The 19,285-nt window shown below is 43.9% G+C and overlaps 1 protein-coding gene across 1 annotated transcript; it reads right to left on the reverse strand.

The window, feature by feature from the left end:
• Nucleotides 1-4,763: 4,763 nt before the first annotated feature.
• On the reverse strand, nucleotides 4,764-12,389 carry th (tyrosine hydroxylase). The gene is made up of 13 exons (XM_047051793.1): nucleotides 12,172-12,389; nucleotides 11,477-11,686; nucleotides 10,563-10,737; nucleotides 10,122-10,210; nucleotides 9,847-9,914; nucleotides 9,342-9,392; nucleotides 8,009-8,154; nucleotides 7,505-7,640; nucleotides 7,009-7,078; nucleotides 6,856-6,912; nucleotides 6,635-6,730; nucleotides 6,348-6,481; nucleotides 4,764-4,985 (listed from the first exon to the last, which is right to left on the reverse strand). The coding sequence occupies exons 1-13, from the start codon at nucleotides 12,253-12,255 to the stop codon at nucleotides 4,826-4,828; spliced, it is 1,476 nt and encodes a 491-aa protein (XP_046907749.1). The 5' UTR covers nucleotides 12,256-12,389; the 3' UTR covers nucleotides 4,764-4,825.
• Nucleotides 12,390-19,285: the final 6,896 nt, after the last annotated feature.

The raw sequence follows: 19,285 nt of genomic DNA on the forward strand, positions 1-19,285 counted from the left end.
TTGGTAAAGGGGTGAAAAATACTAGATTTTAACTAAACTTCCATTCAGGATTACGACTGCAGATGCATTGATTAAAGAGAAGTTTAAAGAATTATAAGACATTTTTGTAAGTCCAACGGTAATATCTGTAGGTTGCCACCTACACTCAGAAGCCAATGCTACTAAGAAACCCTTTTAAAATCAAACACTCTAAAAGTAAGGTTATACAATTTAATTTTATGTCTTTAATTAATTCAATTATGCCTTATGTTTTACGGTATGTGGTGGTAGGATCCAAACGCAGGAGAGTAGCCAGACTTTGCCTCAAACAAAGGGTTTATTCTTTTAAACGGGAAACAGCCAGGGTCAGTAGCGGTCCTAGCACATTTGGCGCCCTAGACTGATTTTTCACCAGCAACCACTCTTATGCCGCCCTAGGCGGCTGCCTATGTCGCCTATAGGAAAGACCGGCACTGGACAGGGTATTTCGTTAACAAGGGTAAGGACAAGACAAAGACTAGACACAAAACAGGAACCTAAAATACACAGAACCAAACAAGACACAGGTGGACACGATAATACAAACAAGAACTGAAACCACTCAACGAGACGCAGGTGAAGACAATGGCAGACACAAGGACGCGGTAGGGCAGGGCAAAACCAAAAACGGGGGCACGGCTGTGGCCGTGACATTATGCCTGCCCAAAGGTGGGTGCCTGTATTATCCCAGACTTCATGTACTGTTTGAACTGGGTTGTGTGTATGGGCAGTCTCAGGGTTATGTCACAGGTGTTGGCCTCTGGGAACACCCTTGGTGCTGGGGGAGGACCAGGGGACAGAAAGATAGTCAAAATATAGTATTTTCCTTAGAGTAGAGGTGCTAGACATGTCGTAAATGGATACAGGTCACTACACAAACGTTGAATGTATTCATTCACACGAGGTAGTAGCCTACACTAAACCTTACAAAGTGCCAATACACACATCTGTATAAGCCTGGCATGAGGTGTGTAGCCAACCAGTGCTTGTTTAATGCTGTCATAACTGGATTCATAGGAAGATTAGATAAGAACTTCAGGAAGTGACAAGCCACGGTAATAAGAATAAACATGAATTTATTTAATAAAAAGTGCTTACAAAGAAACTGTTGGTAAATTAGTAGTGTAGGGAATGGGTGTGGGATCAGTGCAAGTGTTGAGTGTAGAGAATCATTACAAACTAAAAAGCAAACAGTAATGACATTCCTGATAGTAATGGAGAGACCCAGCTTGTTAGGGCACAACTTATTAAGGACCGAGGCACAGATCACAGGTGTGCTCTAGCAGCAATCACAGCTCCTCTACCTGCCTGCCATCCTGCAACAGAACCAAAGACACAGAAACAGAAGACAGAGAAAGGAGACCCAAACAATGCACATAGAGCCAACAATCTAACATGGTTTATGCTATCATCAGAACAGGCATAACCTCCTGACCACTACAAGTCATTCAGGTAATGGTAATGTCCTATTGATTCATACAGCTGTGAACAGTATCCTTTCTGAAGTAGAGCCATGGCTTGTGTTTGCTGACCAACAGCGTTCAACTCAAATTAAAAGCAGTAGGCCTACATCTTACACAGCAGAAATAAAAATGTATTTCACGTCATCTGCAAGTCCCAGTGTGCCATTCAAATCAGCCCTTGGCCCAGCGGCAGCTTGGGTAGGCCTGGTTGCACAGTGAAACCCACCTTCAAGGTTGCTGCCAGAAGGTGACCTGAGAAGGAGTTGGGCCTTTGGGACATCATAGATGATCTGTTAAGTATAAGGACAACAGTGTGTGAATGTGAGGACAGCAGATGAACCTTTATTTATTGGCTGTGTATTTCACTTTTGTAGGTCTATACAAGGAAGATGACCGCTCAACAAATTGGCATCACAATATATTGGCACGAGAACCTATCACTTCATAACTGCTACCTCCAATCACTGTACATACTGTCCTGTCACTGTACATACTGCCCCGTCACTGTACATACTGTCCTGTCACTACATTCTGTCCTGTCACTGTACATACTGCCCCGTCACTGTACATACTGTCCTGTCACTGTACCTACTGTCTTGTCACTGAACATACTGTCCTGTCACTGTACATATTGTCCTGTCACTGCATACTGTCCTGTCACTGTACATACTGTCCTGTCACTACATACTGTCCTGACACTACATTCTGTCCTGTCACTGTACATACTGCCCCGTCACTGTACATACTGCCCCGTCACTGTACATACTGTCCTGTCACTGTACCTACTGTCTTGTCACTGAACATACTGTCCTGTCACTGTACATATTGTCCTGTCACTGCATACTGTCCTGTGATGCATACTGTCCGGTCACTGTACATACTGTCCGGTCACTGTAGGTTACGTTGACCCTGGCACCTTACTGTCATGTTTTTTAATATGGCATCATGGTCCTGGGGAAACTCTGTTTCGTTAGTACAACCATAAGTAATTGAACATGACAATAAAATACATTTGACATGAGTAGTAACAACAGTTGTATTTTGCCACCAACTGAGTTTGCGCATTGCCTCTTACATTAAGGAATGTTGGCAGTGAAACCAAATCGCGCACGCAATCGCAGTGCAAGGAAAGTTCACAAAGCTTCAAGCCAGACAACCAGCCCGCCTGATATTACTGCATTTATTTGTCTCTAGTCTGCACCCCTTTTAAGTATTGCAATTGTGAACACCAACTTCATACTAATAGCTAACTAGCTAATCAACATTGTATTTGATAGTAGCTCGCACGAGCATCCTTTGACCTACTTTACTTACGTATTAGTTGTTACAATTGTTGTCATAATTTCCCATCGAAGATTCAAGCAAGCAGACTTTAATTTTGGAAAACCAGACGCTGATTGAGCCAAACCAGGCGTTAATTTCGTGTGGTTTGCTAGACACGTCTCAAAATTTGAGACGTAATTTACGTGTGTAAATGCAACGTGTCACGTGACACGCTTCAATTCGAGGCGAAAAAGACGCCGACTTTGTATGGAAGTCGGCGTTTTTTACGCGTGGTTGAGACGAGGCCGTGTCAAACAAGACGCAAAAGACGCCGACTTTGCATGCCAAGTCGGCGTTAATTACGCGTGCTAACACACGGGGGCGTCTTAATACTTGCCCACTAGGCCTTCCATAGACGTATGGTTAGGCTGCTCCTTCTCCTTGTCCTGGTAAGCCTAGGAATGTCCCTTTCCGCTCGCCATAGGCAGAAAAACACCTGTTTCAACTGATTCATGCCACGTCAGAACTTGTTGTGTCACGTGTGCTGTTTCTGACCTGCCAACAACCAGCACCACTATTTGTTTGGAGTGCACGCGCATGACGAGAGCTTGAAACTGTCCATATGTTGTCATCCAATTCCCGTACAAATAATTCATTTCGACGTTTATGTTGGGTTTTTTGTTGTGTTTTTTTTGGACACATTTATATTAACGGCATCTGTTGCAGACCCAGCATTAAGTACAGATGTTTTCTTGGTATAATAAAATGTAATTTGACACAGGAAAGAGACTATTTGAGACTTGGCTGAGTCATTGGTTAGCCTACTATTTACAATACAGGCTAGCTCCTGTCTATATGAGCACATTGGATTTTGTATTTCTTTTTTAAGTGAAATCAGTTGTCAATTTTCAATTCTGCTATTCAAGGTTCAGTGAGGTCATATATTGATAGGATGGCGCTCTCTAGTGGTGAACCCATAACATATCGTTTGTATTGAAAACACTTTCACCTGTCTTAAAATTATCGTAGTCAAACGGACATAATTACAATGGTTGGAAATCATTGGAGTCGTTGGAGACTCAGGAACAGGTAGTGGTAATGTTTCAATATTTATTTTTTATATGTATAGTTTTTACAGAAGCAGTGCGATCGTCTGACGACAAATACAGGTGTACAGAAGTATTTTAATTCTGCTTTTACATTGTTAAAAGCTAGTTGAAATGTAACAATTAAAAATGGAAAGGAAAAGACGTAAGCTTATAACACATGTACATTTGTATTTCAAGATTAACAGCATGTTCTCCATTGTGTGATGTAACAAGATATTACAAGATATATTTTTATGAAGTTATTTTTAACATCATGACACAATTTTATTTTCTTCTCAATTTCCTTGGACAGATTTATCATGCACTTACTTTTAATTAATCCAGCTCAATGAATTAAAGCATTAATAACAAATATATGCATCTAAACTGCATATCTTCTGTTTATCACCAGCTCAATAAAATCACATTTAATGAGGCATTGTCTTCTTAACTTATCTTTGGAAACAATGCCAGCATGAGGTTCCTCAAGCTTGCTACACACAGTCAGCTATTAAAAGCAACAGGTCATGGTACCAGCGCAGTGGACACGTTCAAGCACAGGAGGATGACGTGCAGTTCAGAACATGTATGTTTGCGGGGGAACGGGGCAGGGGGGGTGGAGCAGCAGCCACAGGTTTGGGGCAGGGGGTGGGAGTGTGGGGCGGAAGAGGGTGGGGGGGCAGGGGTTGGGGGGAGGAAGAGGGTGGGGGGCAGAGGGTGGGGGGTGGGGGGTGGAAGAGGTAGGGGGGCAGAGGGTGGGGGGAGGAAGGGGGTGGGGGGAGTAAGAGGGTGGGGGGCAGAGGGTGGGGGGTGGAGGAGGTAGGGGGGCAGAGGGTGGGGGGCAGAGGGTGGGGGGAGGAAGGGGGTTGGGGGCAGAGGGTGGGGGGTGGAAGAGGTAGGGGGGCAGAGGGTGGGGGGCGGAGGGTGGGGGGTGGGGGGAGGAAGAAGGAGGGGAGAGGAAGAGGGTGGGGGGAGGAAGAGGTATGAGGGGCATCAGGACAGGATGTTCAGAGCATCAGTAAGCATCTTTAGTTCATCCCTCACGGCCTCCAGCCCCCCGCGGATCTTCAGGGGGTTATCCAAGACCTCGATGCTGCAGGTGTACGGGTCAAACTTCACAGAGAAAGGTCTCTTGATGCCGGCTACGTATGTCCTGACAGTAATGATAAATCATCACATCTATGTATATTGTCTAACATTCCTGTTTAGCAGCATGCTAACTGTACATCACCAAACCAGGGGGGACGTTTGCCTATGACACCATAGCATATAGCTAACAACTGGTTTGATTCGCCTCCAGGAGGCCACCCAACAACTTCCTTCTGCCACCCCTTTGCCACCCCGAATGAAAATCTCTAGATCCGCCCCTGCACCAAACACCAAACTACATCATTCTGACAGGGGACTGACTCAACATGGGTAGAGCATAACAGTGCTGTTTTGTTTTTGTCAGATGTTTTTTGATATGTTGGGCTGAGAGCTTTTGATCCTGCAGCCAATCAGAACACATACACCAGGGTTCCCCAATTAGATTTCCAAAAGGGCCAAATTTAGTCAGGCATGCCAAGCCAAGGGCCAACATATTTTTTTTTTTTTGACGACAGTTTTATGCGTGGAAAATTCCAGCAAACACAACAAACATCTGTTCCATGTCGGTTTGGTCACAGGACGAGTCCATTACTAGTGAAAATGCTTTTGTTGTCCTCAAATCGGTGAGTAGACTGGGAAAACACTCCTCCGGTAACACTTCGACTCTTCTAGTTGCCATGTTAGCCGACAGCGGAACTAACAGCGGAACAGCTCAACAACTTTTCTTTTCTTTTTCTCTTGGTTTAAAACTTAGGCAGCCATGCCGATTGCACATTGTTTAATTAACTCGGCATCGGCGAATGGCTTCTTAGCTCTTACAAGCTTCCAAGAAACGTGTAACGAGGCAGCTGTTGTGCTCTCTTGTGCCGTTGTTGTTTTACACATAGTTAAAACCGAGTGCTTGTATCATGTTATCATGCTTGCAATTTTTTGTTTGCGCTGGTCAGACTTTTCTGGATAGTTTGCATTAAAACTGGCAGCATGAATAGAGTTAAAACTGGCAGCATGAATAGAGTTAAAGCTGGCAGCATGAATAGAGTTAAAACTGGCAGCATGAATAGAGTTAAAGCTGGCAGCATGAATCGAGTTAAAGCTGGCAGCATGAATAGAGTTAAAGCTGGCAGCATGAATAGAGTTAAAACTGGCAGCATGAATAGAGTTAAAGCTGTCAGCGCGGGCCAGACATTGGCTCTTGCGGGCCCCCGGGCCGCTAATTGGGGTTGGCTGATCTACAGTTTGGCTGATCTACAGTTTGTCCAAGTGATAAGGATGCAGCAGCTCTGTCTACCATGGCTACTCTACAAAAGCCTGCGGCCTTCTGGTGTTGGCTGGATCCAGCCTCACCCTGTCCTTGCCTGATCCCTGTGTGTGTATGTGCTGGTATGCTGGCGTATGTGTATTTGTACGTACGTATGTGCATGTTTACCTGAGCTTCTCCTTGGCATCCGTGAAGCTCTCAGATACAAAGTAAACTGACTGGTAGTTCTGGTCCTGGTAGGGTTGCAAGGCCGCGGCCTCCGGGTCAAACTGACGCCTCTCTGGCTCCTCTGACAGAGAATGCTGGACAGGAGACCGAGAGCGGGAGAGAGTCAGAGAGGAGAGAGAGGGGTGCACAGTTATAACTGAAAAAAGTTAGGTATTTCTTCTCTCTCGAGGAAAAAGAGGCAAAGATAAAGGTTGGGGGTGAATGGAGAGGAATAGACTTGTAATCACCACCAGCTCTCCGTATGAGGACAGCAGCCCTGCTCCGTAAGCCTTTACCTCACCTCCCTGCTTGCACAGACCAAACTCCACCGTGAACCAGTACAGCTGCGAGAAGGGAAGGGCAGGAGAACAAGGAGGAGATAAAGAATGAACAGAACAACAAAAACAAGTGTGAAGCACGTTCCTCTTACAGGAACAGCACGTAGCGCCCTCTCGTGAGCGTCACTCACCGTTGACAGTTTCTCGATGTCTTCCTCGGAAGCCCCAAGCGAAGCAAGGCCAATGTTCTAGAAACACAGAGGTTTCCACTTACATACGGGCCGCACACCAAACCAACAAGCTGAGAGCTAAGATGAGGGTGATTTGCATGGATCCTGGTCTACCTGGGAGAACTGGGCGAAGGTCCGGTCTGCCAGTATTGGGACGTGCCCCAGAAGCTCATGGACACAGTCTCTATCGAAACATGAAGAGTGAAAAAGGATTGGTCAACTCCAGGTAGGTAGAACACACACACATGTGAGTAGTGGCAATGGTAGAGGTCCCAAATGGGTCAATTACTATTTGCAAATATGGTGGAAAAATTAATTGATTTGTGATACCCACTGGAATGAAACCAATAAATAATACACTCTACAATACAATTGTAAAGCCAATCAAACACACATACTTTAATGTACTTATACACTGTACATGTACACTTATGCACTCACATCTGGTGTGGGAAGCAGTGTGCACACCTGGGAGAAAATACTATTGGAAATCCTTTCAAACTATTTCTACTCTCTTTCTGAGGGTTATCTATCTGTTCAGTTGTGCTAGACCAGAATAACCCACCACAGAGCAGTGATTGAGCAGTGTTGATGCTGATGGTGAACTCACGGCTCCGGGGAGTGCATGGGTGATGAGGCGTGCCGGATGTACTGCGTACACTGGAACACGCGGAACGCCAAACTGGCCAGGAAGTCTCTGGCAGACAGGAGGCCCGCTACCGGGCGCAGCTGGAACCCGGTGCGCTCTGGACGACAGACGTGGAACAAGAGGAGAGAGAGGGAGAAAGAAACAGATAGGGAAAAGAGAGAAGGGGAAAGTACTGAGCAGGTTGAAGGATAAACTAGAGATGTAATCTGATCCTTGATCTTCTGCTGTGCTTTAGACATGCAATATGAACAACTAAAATACATAAAACAACAACTAAAACAACCAAACAAACTGAACTGAAAGAAAAAATAATAATACAATCAACCTGTCATTTTACAGAAATAATGAGTATGCTCTGTGTCTTGGACAGGTGTTTAACAGACTGTCAGCCACATGGACTGAGAACCTGCTTCTGACACACATACACACACACACACACACACACACACACACACACACGACTACCTTTGAGGAAGCGTGACACATCCTCCTGCTGAGGGATGTTGTCGGGGCTGTACCCACAATGCTGTTCCAGCAGGCGGAAGGCATCCAGGTGCTCGCTGCAGGCGTGGGTGGTGTACAGGTCCCTCAGGGTGCAGTACACCTCCCTCCTGTGGAGCGCACACACACACACATACACACACACATACATACACACACACATACACACACACACACACACACACACTTACAGACAAGCACACACACAAACAAACACACACTGTACTGTACAAATCAACTGTTCATTGTAATAATCCAAACTATGAACGAGAAAATGCTGTTATATAAAGTAATCAAAGTACAGTAAATATATTTTCAGGCAACAGACTTCTGTAAAGACCAAATTTCCAATTTTTGCCTCTCAGATTGAGTTATGGCAGGATGTTGCCATAGCGATCTATCATAAATCTTTCAAAAACAAAACCGTTTACTTCTCAATAATCCCATCAGCCAAGACTAAGCTTTTCACCAACCAGCGACCGCATCAGACGGTTGACGTATTTTGAGACGTTCACTCAGAATACAAGCCTGCTTTTCTTTCCAAACATTGGCAGAAATCATTAGTCTGTTGTTCAAACACGATTTACCCTTTGTTGGCCTGAGAGGAGACCCACTCAGGTGAAAATGATTGACCCTCTCAGTGTGAAATAGAAGCAATTTGCTCTCAGCGCGATGGTGACATTTGCACACAAACAATCAAAGGCTTTTTCTTTGATGGTGTTGATTGTGTCCCTTAACTGTCACAGATGAGCCAAATAAGCGTGAAGGCTAACGGACCCTGTGCTGACTCACACACACGTTCTGAAGCGGTGTGAAAGACACACCGCCCTGAGCAATTCACCACTTTCAAGCTAGTGGGACCTACAATCGTGATGGGCACTGCTAGCGTAATGAGTACTTTAACCTTTACAAATAGCACGTTCGAAAACTCGTGTTGAGCCCTAAAGGGAATTCAGTCTTTCTAGCTCACAGTATTGACACCTGGTTCACATATTCTACATAACTACATTATTCTGAATGCTGTATTTACCCACTCTGAATTAAGTACCAGCTTTACACATTAAAATGTATAGACCCAGAGCAGAGACCTCGTGATATTTGTATTTATGTTACAGTTCAACACTATTTACTTGTGGAATCCTGCAATACTAGGTCCTTGCCAAGCCAAGCACCCTGGGAATCATGTCTTCCTGTTCGTTCAGTGACACACAGTGACACCCCTCTCAGAAGACACCCCTACAGGAGGTCTGGGGGATGTTTGAGGTCAGCACCATACAGAACACATAGTAGCACTCACCATGTCCCGATCTCCTCTTCGGTGTAGTCCACTCTAGGAATGGGATCTCCACTGCGATGGAGCAGAGAGACACAGACCCTTCACCATCACTCTCACAGGCACAATGGAGATATGGGCATTCTTTATTTACGGTGGGTATCAAAAGGTCCCAAGTTTGAATCTCTCCTGTATGTTGCTTTGGATGAGAGTGTCATCTAAATGAACATATTCTTATGAATCTGATTGCCAACTCAGACCAACTAATTGATTTGACAACCTAAATTCCGATGACAAACTATTCATCTAATGAAGACTTCTTAATGATAAATGTTTAAGAACATTACAAGTCTGCTGGTGATTTAGCCCTGTGGTTCTATTTGTTTCTTTACATGTGAACATCACAAAATTTCTTGGAAAGATGAAGACAAAATGTTCCGTTCTCCTGGAATGTTCATTCGCTCTGGATAAGAGCGTTTGCTAAATGACTAAATGTAAATTAAAAAATGTAAAATGAATGGAAGCTCACTGTTTGTATGTGAAGGCTATGTCTCCAATCATCTTCCTCCTCTCCCTGTATACCAGGTCGGTGTAGCCCTATTAAACACCCCAAAACACACACTTGGTAATGGCTTAGCTACAATACAGTCAGCACAGAAGTACTACAGTGAAAATGGTATAAGAACCATAGATACATATTATGCAATAACAATCAAAAATAGACAACCATGTTATAGCTGTGTGACTGTAGTGTGTACGTTCTGATGGTTCTTTGTTTTCAGGGTGGATAAAAAGATCACTCACTGGATGATCCTGGTCTAAATCTGGGTCAAACTTTGCGATAAGGTGATGACATCTATCCAACTCTGAGATCTTCTTTGGGAACCAGTGAACTGGACAGAGAAACGCAATGACAAACAAAAACACTTCTTTTTTAAAGGTTACATCAACAACCATGTAATTGTATTGCAACAATTTACTTGAAGGTTGCATTAACTACTGTGTAACTTTATAGCAACGTTAAGATAGCATAAATTACCACGTAACTAGATAATAACCTATATTAACAACATTTTACTGACATAGAAAGGTTTTTACTCTTTAACCAGTTTTTAAACAAAATTAACTTGTAAAGTGTTGCTATAGATTTGTTATTATATATTTTCTTACAAACTGTTATTTCAGACAATGAACTGCAGGCTACATGGAAGGATATGTGACATATTATTGTAGGAGTGACCTTACATTTGACCTCTTTGGTGGTTTTGACGTCTTCTGCAATCCTCCTGATGGAGCTGATGAGAGTGGTGACGTCCGACAGGTGCACCTCGCAGCGGACAAAGTACTCCAGCCCCTCCAGGCTCTCTCTGGGCTTCCTGCTAGGGCGTGTCTCCAGGTGGTGGATCTTAGCTTCAAATGTCTGAAAAGTACACAAGTTCACTGTTGGATGGATGGATGGGAACAAGGAAATGACATGCAAGGATTGTTTTTTTGAAAGACGGCACTTGCATATGAACCCATGGAAACAACAGCTTCAAACTGTAATGTCATCGATTTAAAACATATTGCTAATTGTTCATGTTTTATTTAAATAGGGTCATTGTGGTCACTATCTTGCATTTCTTTAGTTCAGTCATGTGCTGGCTAGTGTTTATTTCGTTCTCAAGCGCTCTTCCGCTCACTATTAATTTACTAATTTAATTAGGCTCTATGATTTAATTATATAATTAACTGTAGTCCCTCTGATAAACCTAAATTCCATGATGTCGGTATTATGCTATACGGAAATCGGTGACCCATTAAAAACTGTGACCAGGGGTCGCTGTTCTTAGGCTTGCCATACTGAGCCCTAACCCACACAGTTTTTAGTAGGATACCTATTTTGATAGCACTCCGGTCTAGGTTTATCTTGAGTGCATTACAAGTAAAACGTATTATTATTTATATAATTTGCTAAACATTTTAGAAAATCTAACTTACAAAGTTAACAACGTATAAAATTAATTAAAGTGTCGTTTTTTCAGTAGGCCTAATATCAATAAAAAATCCTGAAAAATATTGAGAATGCGAACAAAGAATAGCATTAGTATTATTTGTCTCATCAACATGGGGAAACAATGTAAATTAATTTAAAGAACCTTACGTTTATTAGGGCTTACCTCAAAAACTTTTAGTGAGCGGGACAGAGACGGAGTTTTTGAGATTCTTAGAGTGAAGAAGAGATTAAGAAGTGCTTTTCCATCATCCTCTTCAAACACGATTTGTTCATTCGCATCCGCCGCCTCAGCCGCCGCGGCTGCAGCCGCTGCCTCGCGTTCCTTACGTGCATCTTCTATCAAACTTTGTCTTCTGCCGATGAATCTTGGTGACTATGTCGAAAGTGAAAGAAAATTATTAGTCTTGTATTTAGTCTTGATCTTCTTTAGGGTTAATCCCTATAAACCACAAACTGAGTTGAAGCACTGTCCTCATTGGAGCCTTGCTTACGTTACCTTTTGATTATTCGATGGCGCTTTACATCTCCAAAAGCGCATGAGAATGCCAATGCATTCTACGAAAATCTGTCACATAGCTCAGTGTCAGTGTTCAAGTTGCATTAAGATGTTTTATTTAATCAACTTGTCTTTGGTTTCTAATCTCTTACTCAACATGCAACACGGAACCAAAAGGTGCACCCGTTGTGCGTAATGGTAAACTCGTCAGACTTCAAGGTTCTCCACGCGCATAACAACAGTTTCTCAAAAGTCTTCTTAAGATGACCAAAGTGAGATAACTCATAACAATGTCCATCAACGGTCACTTGTTGGTTAAACAGCACGGGCCACAAATGATTGTGAAGTGTTTGGTTTCTTACCGTGATGGAATCAGATCTCTCCAACTCGGACGCTGCCCTGCGGATACTCTTAGTTGAGGATGAGGAACTGCTTGAAATGGGCATGTTTCGTTCCTTGTGTTTGAAAGTATTTTGTATATGTTCTATGTCTGTGAGTTAAGAGTGTGAATAGATATATTTTTCTTTCGTTTCCTGGATTGCGTTGTCTCTGCACTGCGCGCGGAGCCTTTTTTCACGCAGCTGCCCTGCTTGTGGGCATATTTATGGCGGGGTCATTTATTTGTTCTTCCTGACGTCAAACCTGTCGTTCCCCTTATCAACCAACACACAGCATCTAACACACGTCTATTTGGCTTAATTCTAACTAAGCACGTACCATTCTAATACCTCATTTTGTGGAGTTTCGTTTTGTGGCCTAATATATTGTCCATAAAAGTTACATTGATTTCCAAATGAACCTTGAAAATATCCGATATCCGCACACACTAAAAGATCAATTACAACTGGCATCATTATTGTAGCTACAATAATGTTTTTTATGCTAAATTAAGTAATCAATACAGTTTGCCTAACAGGTGAAATAAAGGTAAAGGAAATAAAAACACATTCTGAGAAAGATATATGTTTTATATATTGACCAAACAATGAAATTGAACAAATCTGTATACATATGTTATGGACGCTAACTTGGTGGGTATATTTTTTATGTTATGGACGCTAACTTGGTGGGTATATTTTTTATGTTATGGACGCTAACTTGGTGGGTATATTTTTTATGTTATGGACGCTAACTTGGTGGGTATATTTTTTATGTTATGGACGCTAACTTGGTGGGTATATTTTTTATGTTATGGACGCTAACTTGGTGGGTATATTTTTTACTTTATTCTTTTTCAAGTATCCCAGTCTATCATTTTTTGACTAAGTGATAAGACCTACATAAAACTGCAAATGGAACACCATTTTCAGTGAGACTTGAACATGCATAGTAGGCTATGGTGGCATTTCATTCGATGTGGTTCTTGAGGAGATTGCGTTGTTTCATAAACTGTGAAAGGCCGTTTGGTGATACGTAGGCCTAACTGGAGTCGCACACATACGTAGAAATCCTGCTGAGCTATACAAGCTACCGCCGTACACACTCCCTGACTGCGTTTCAAATGAAGTTTAAGGTAAAAAAGAAAAAAAGAAAAACTGTCGAAAATGAAGACTTATCAGATGAATCTGTTTCCCATATGCCTCACAAATGCAATTGTGGGGGGGAAAGGATACAGATTGCATGTCTGTCTGACTGACTGTCTATGGCGTCAGTTTGTCCTGCCAAATAGGGAACAACAGCTTCAAATGGTTTTGTACCTCTAGCTGGCTAATGCGGTTAAGGAGTGATGCAGAGCCCAGAGGCATGGAGGGTAAAGGGATTATATGTAGCCTCGGTAACCATCAGTCGCATGCTGCCACGATCAGGAGCCCTCGCTGCGCTGCCGCTGTGGTTGAACACACAGACGGCAAATGTTAAAGAGCAGTGATATAGCCAGAGGGGAAGGCAACGGCAGACCTTCCTTGATTTGGGGGGGGGGGGGGGGGGGGGAAGGAAAGAGATAAAACACACTGACATTAAGCATAAACCACAGAGATCTTCCCCTCTGTTTAAGAACATTATCTGCATGAGAAACGACTGAATTATTTTCCTGAGATAAAGTATGTAATCTAAAAACATTATTTGGGGAAAAGGTTTTAATGTATAAAAGGGCACGCGATTGTGGAGCACTTGACATTCACTTTGTGATTTAACAAGAATCACTTGCTGTTGTACAAATGATGTTCATTATCTGTTCACATGATCTCTGTGTCATACGCCTACAATACCAAAGAAACGAAACCCCTGCTTTTCTACACAACCACAGCTCGTGGCACGACATCCAGACAAATGACTGAAAGGCAAATTACTGAAAATAGATTGTTTGATTGAATTCTAGAGAAAATGTACATTTTGTGATAGAGTGATACAAGCAGAACAGTTTTACTGAAAATATCTGCTAAACGTATTCCTGATTCATCATTGTCAGTGTCAATCTCTACTTTGTGTTTTCTACTGTGTACTCACTAGTATAAACCAAAGGCACACATCACGTTCCCTGTGTCTTCTCACAAGAGGCACATGAGAATCTGCATGCAGAACAAAAACACCTGTTTCTAAGGGGAAGAGAAGCAAAGATATCAGAATCCAAATGAAATTATATCCATTTTCCCCTCTTCCCCTCCCTTTAAGTAACATCTAAGTTTCTCATCAAGAATCCCATGCAACTTAACCAGAATGTTTAGACACTTGGAAATGACTCTGAGAAAACTGCCAGGCCTATATATAACTGTATATTTAGTAGTTTTCACAAAATTATACTTTTGTGTGTTTGTTTCCACCTTTCACCTTAAATCACAGTCTTATCTTTAGGACTGGTCAAGTTTGAACTTAGCTCATGTTGAAGGGACACAGAACCTGCAGTCCACAGCTCATCAGTAGGACGGTGATCTGGTTCATAGCAAACAGCAGGTCGACCAAGATGGCAACCAATAAACGTTTGCAATTTGAAGCGAGGACAGTTCAAACTTTCACAACCCTTTCCCATATCCTTACACTGCACCTCGCTTGTAGCCTGCCTGAGGGCGGTGAAGCGTGTCCTCACGATCAGTCTGACTCATCACCCAACCCCTCAGCCCGACCGCTCACACTGGGTATATCGAGCCCACCTTTTGTTGTAAATGTCGCACCCGACAAGGTGATATACCTCCGCCATTCATCCCACTGTGTTTATTCAATTCCTTCTCCTTTTCTGGAAGTGTGGAGGGCCCCACAAAACACACAGGGACGATAATTATGACAATTATGCATTGATTTGGCAGAAGCGTCGTGGTATTGTGCGCGCCAGCTTTCCCCCGCGTAATTGTTCGACTTCAGACGAGGTAATTGCAGTATACCCAGCTGGGCGATTATTTGGCATCCTCCACATTTCTTTTCTCCGGGTGTATTGAGTGTGGCCATTTGTCTTTGTTTGGGTCAATAGACTCATCCAATAGATGGAAAGGGGTGGAAACACTAATACATACTCTATGAATGTTGGGTAGACCATATTATGTTACGTATTTGCTTGGGTTAGGGTGTGGAAGTCGGAGAAGTAGGCATCATTGGACTGTCATGGGGATAAGCCGAAATCCGTTGTGTGAGTGTGTGTATATGATGTGTGGTTCAGGAGACTGGAGGGGGCCCTTTGCACTGCCCTCAAGAGAACTGAACCAGCCTCAGGAATATCTCTCCATTTCACATGCCCTCACGCTCAAAGTCTATCAAAAGTAATATTATGGCTTTTTCAAATGAGCAACATTTCAGCGCCCTACAGAGAAAGAAATGAAAGAAAAAACATTGATGAGAACAACCACACGAAATATTACGTTTAATTTGTGATCACGTCTGTTAATAAACTTTTTAGCATTTTCTATGAAAATGACATGAAATCACAATATCACATGTATCTCTTTCTCCCTCTACAGTACAGAGGCGACCAATGGCGGTTGCTGTGATTGCTTTTGAATGTGTCAAAATACAGCTGCCAAGTGGAATGACTAATCACAGAGAGTGCTCCTTCATTGCCTGTCTACATGTGTAATTTGTCAGCAAAGGCAGAGTGCTTCTGGCGGGTGAAGAGGGTGGGGGGGCGAGGGGTGGTGAGGGGGGGCGAGGGAGGGTGAGGGGGGTGAGAGGGGACGAGAGGGGGGTGAGGGAGGGTGAGGGGGGGTGAGAGAGGGTGAGGTAAACATGGTCAGTGTGGGAAGCATTTGACTGTCGTTCTCATCATCCTTGGTGTCAACGCAGCAGCCCAATGACACACACTACACGCAAGACAAACGCGACACACACGACACACATGACACACACTACACACAAGGACACAACGTGACACACTAGCTTAGCACCGGCTAGTGAAAGGGTGCCACTAACAGCATGATGCTCAAGACTATCCTGATCCTGCCACTCTGCTTCAATGGGCAAATGTGGTCACTGTGGTCCCTCAAAAGCATTCAACTCAACTATCACATTTTTCCAACCTTCTGCTGATGTGAAATAGTCTAAATATAATGACAATGTACACACAGCACACCCACACACACACACACACCCACACACACACACACACACACACACACCCACACACACACACACACCCACACACACACACACACACCCACACACACACACACACACACACACACCCACACACACACACACACACACACACACACACACACACACACAGACACACACACACACAGACACACACACACACAGACACACACCCCCCCCCCCCACACACACACACAGACACACACCCCCCCCCCCCCCCACACACACACACACAGACACACACACACACACACACACACCCACACACACACACACACACACACACACACACCCACACACACACACACACACACACACACACCCACACACACACACACACACACACACACACACACACACACAGACACACACACACACAGACACACACCCCCCCCCCCCCACACACACACACACACAGACACACACACACACCCCATCTCTCTTGCTCTCTCTCTCTCACACACACCCCAGAGAGACAGGCTTTGTGTTCCGTTAATTTGACAAAAATGATTGTCTCTATTTATACTTTTGACAAGAACACATTGTGAACACACCCTGTCTGAGCAAACATTTAACCAATAAAACAGCAAAGATGAGAAACCCAATGACCAATAGAACACGAGAAACACATTTGAAATTACATGATGTTTGCTTCCTGTAGGCTGTATTCCATATTATATGAAAAAACAGACCCATTTAATAATTATAAACCAAACCAATTGACAATGATTCACATTTCTCTGTCCACCTGGTCAGTGCAGGGCAGATATGTTGGCCTAGATGGATGTGTTAGGTTTATGAAAACCTAATTATGTCATTTCAGCCTCACGTACTGTTTTCTGTAGTACTATTATAACTTCCAATGAGCATTTAAAGGACAACCAAATCAGCATTAGGGCCGCCTGTGTGTAGTTCTTAGATAACGCATTGATGTGGTTCAGGATGTCTGTGTGTGTGTTCATGCATCTGTTAAGCAACCCCTTCAAATGCCACCTATATCTAAATGCAGTCAATATGAATCCAGATTACAATACTGCTTCCTATCCTTCCTGTCTGTGAAAATAAGAAATCACCCAACAAAGTTCATCATCCATCGTGATCATTGTTTTGAGAACTGATCGGTTGTGCTTTGGTCTCATGAACCCTTCTGATGTTCATTAAATGTGGAATGTTGCACAATTTTCAGACATGTCAGTCAACCATGGACACATGTTTAACCTCTCGAAATGAAGAGAATACAGCCCCTCTTCACAGTGTCCACCCCCCCCCCCACACACACACACTACATGTTTAACCTCTCTAAATGAAGAGAATACAGCACCTCTTCACAGTGTCCACCCCCCCACACACACACACACCCCACCTCTTCACAGTGTCCACCCCCCCACACACACACACACCCCCCCACACACACACACACACACACACCCCCCCACACACACACACACCCCACCTCTTCACAGTGTCCACCCCCCCACACACACCCCCCCCCCCCCCCCCACACACACACACACACACACACACACACACACACACCCACACACACACACACACACACACACACACACACACACACACACACACCCCCACACACACACACACACACACACACACCCACACACACACACACACACACACACACCCCCCCCCCACACACACACACACACACACACACACACACACACACACACACACACACACACACACACCCCCACACACACACACACACACACACACACACACAAACACACACACCCGTTTCCACACCCCACGGAGAACAAGAGAGAAAGAACAAGAGAGAAAAGGAAAGACAGAGAAAGAGAGAAAGAACAAGAGAGAAAAGGAAAGACAGAGAAAGAGAGAAAGAACAAGTGAGAAAAGGAAAGGCAGAGAAAAGAGAGAAAGAACAAGAGAGAAAAGGAAAGACAGAGAAAGAGAGGGAATTTGAGTGACCCTTCCTCAGGTCAGAAGAGCAGACTAACGATCCACTTTCATGCCTCCCACCAAGGTGGTCATACACACAGCTCTGGAGCTGCACTGGGCTGTTATTAGATTTACCTTTCGGTAATGGGCCTGTGTTGGCCAACTGCCCCAGGCCGCTGGGTCACAGACACACACAAGGAGCACAGCTAACTCAAGCATCCTGTGCTGTAGTCAAGTCTTCACTCTTGGAAGCAATTGTTACAATTGAAGAATCCTCTGAAAAGAGTGTTCCTGATTAGAACCCCTTTTCTGTGTGTAATGTTCCAGATTGATGGCTTTTCAGGTTCTCAAAGTTCGTTGTTTTCCACTTAGCAGGTGGCTTTAAGGCCTTTTTTCTTGTTATGTAAAAGGACATGATCAATTGTCAAACAAAATTATGGACAGTAATCTGAAAATACTATCCTCATTTACCAGAAATACAAGTCACTGTGTGTGTGTGTGTGTGTACCTTTGAGTGAGAAGTCGAGGGCTGTGAAGGGCAGGGCACCGGGACTGAGGTTTTTCTGTCTTTGTTGCAGAAGGACGATGAAGCGCAAGGGAGGAAACTCAGACAAGACGTAATTGAAATAGTTTATCAGGGTAGATTAAGGTTGATTGGCCCTGAATAATGTACATCTTAACCAGAGAGCCGTGAACACCATAAATTAGATCAATGCTCCTCCCAGTGTGGTTACACACTCAGGACCTGTGACACAGCCGCCAGGGAGATAAAGTAGTTCCGCTCATGTTGTTGTGTTGTTGTCTCATGTGTTTTTCATCCCTTTCCTCTCCCTCCCCTCTCTGGACCAGTACCCCCCCCCCCCCCTCCCCCCTCCATCAGTAATGGCTGCAGCTGCGGCCGCTGACTGGCCCTGTGTGGTTGGGTGTTTGAGCTCTCTCTGATTTGACCATTGTGTGTGTGTGCATGTGTGTTTTGAATCAGGCAGCCTATGTGTGTCTGACAGGTCTGTGTGTGTGAATGATGGCCGTTTGCAGTGT

Source organism: Hypomesus transpacificus, unplaced genomic scaffold, assembly GCF_021917145.1.
Source record: "Hypomesus transpacificus isolate Combined female unplaced genomic scaffold, fHypTra1 scaffold_176, whole genome shotgun sequence".
Classification (NCBI taxonomy): Eukaryota; Metazoa; Chordata; class Actinopteri; order Osmeriformes; family Osmeridae; genus Hypomesus; species Hypomesus transpacificus.

What these genes read in the sequence shown, in the direction of transcription:
- th (XM_047051793.1), bottom strand. Translation starts at nt 12,255, where the DNA reads ATGCCCATTTCAAGCAGTTCCTCATCCTCAACTAAGAGTATCCGCAGG. An exon ending in AGAGATCTGATTCCATCACG is followed by an intron (nt 11,687 to 12,171) that starts GTAAGAAACCAA and finishes CTTTCGACATAG; the next exon opens with TCACCAAGATTCATCGGCAG. An exon ending in CCCATGCACTCCCCGGAGCC is followed by an intron (nt 7,079 to 7,504) that starts GTGAGTTCACCA and finishes ATGTTTCGATAG; the next exon opens with AGACTGTGTCCATGAGCTTC.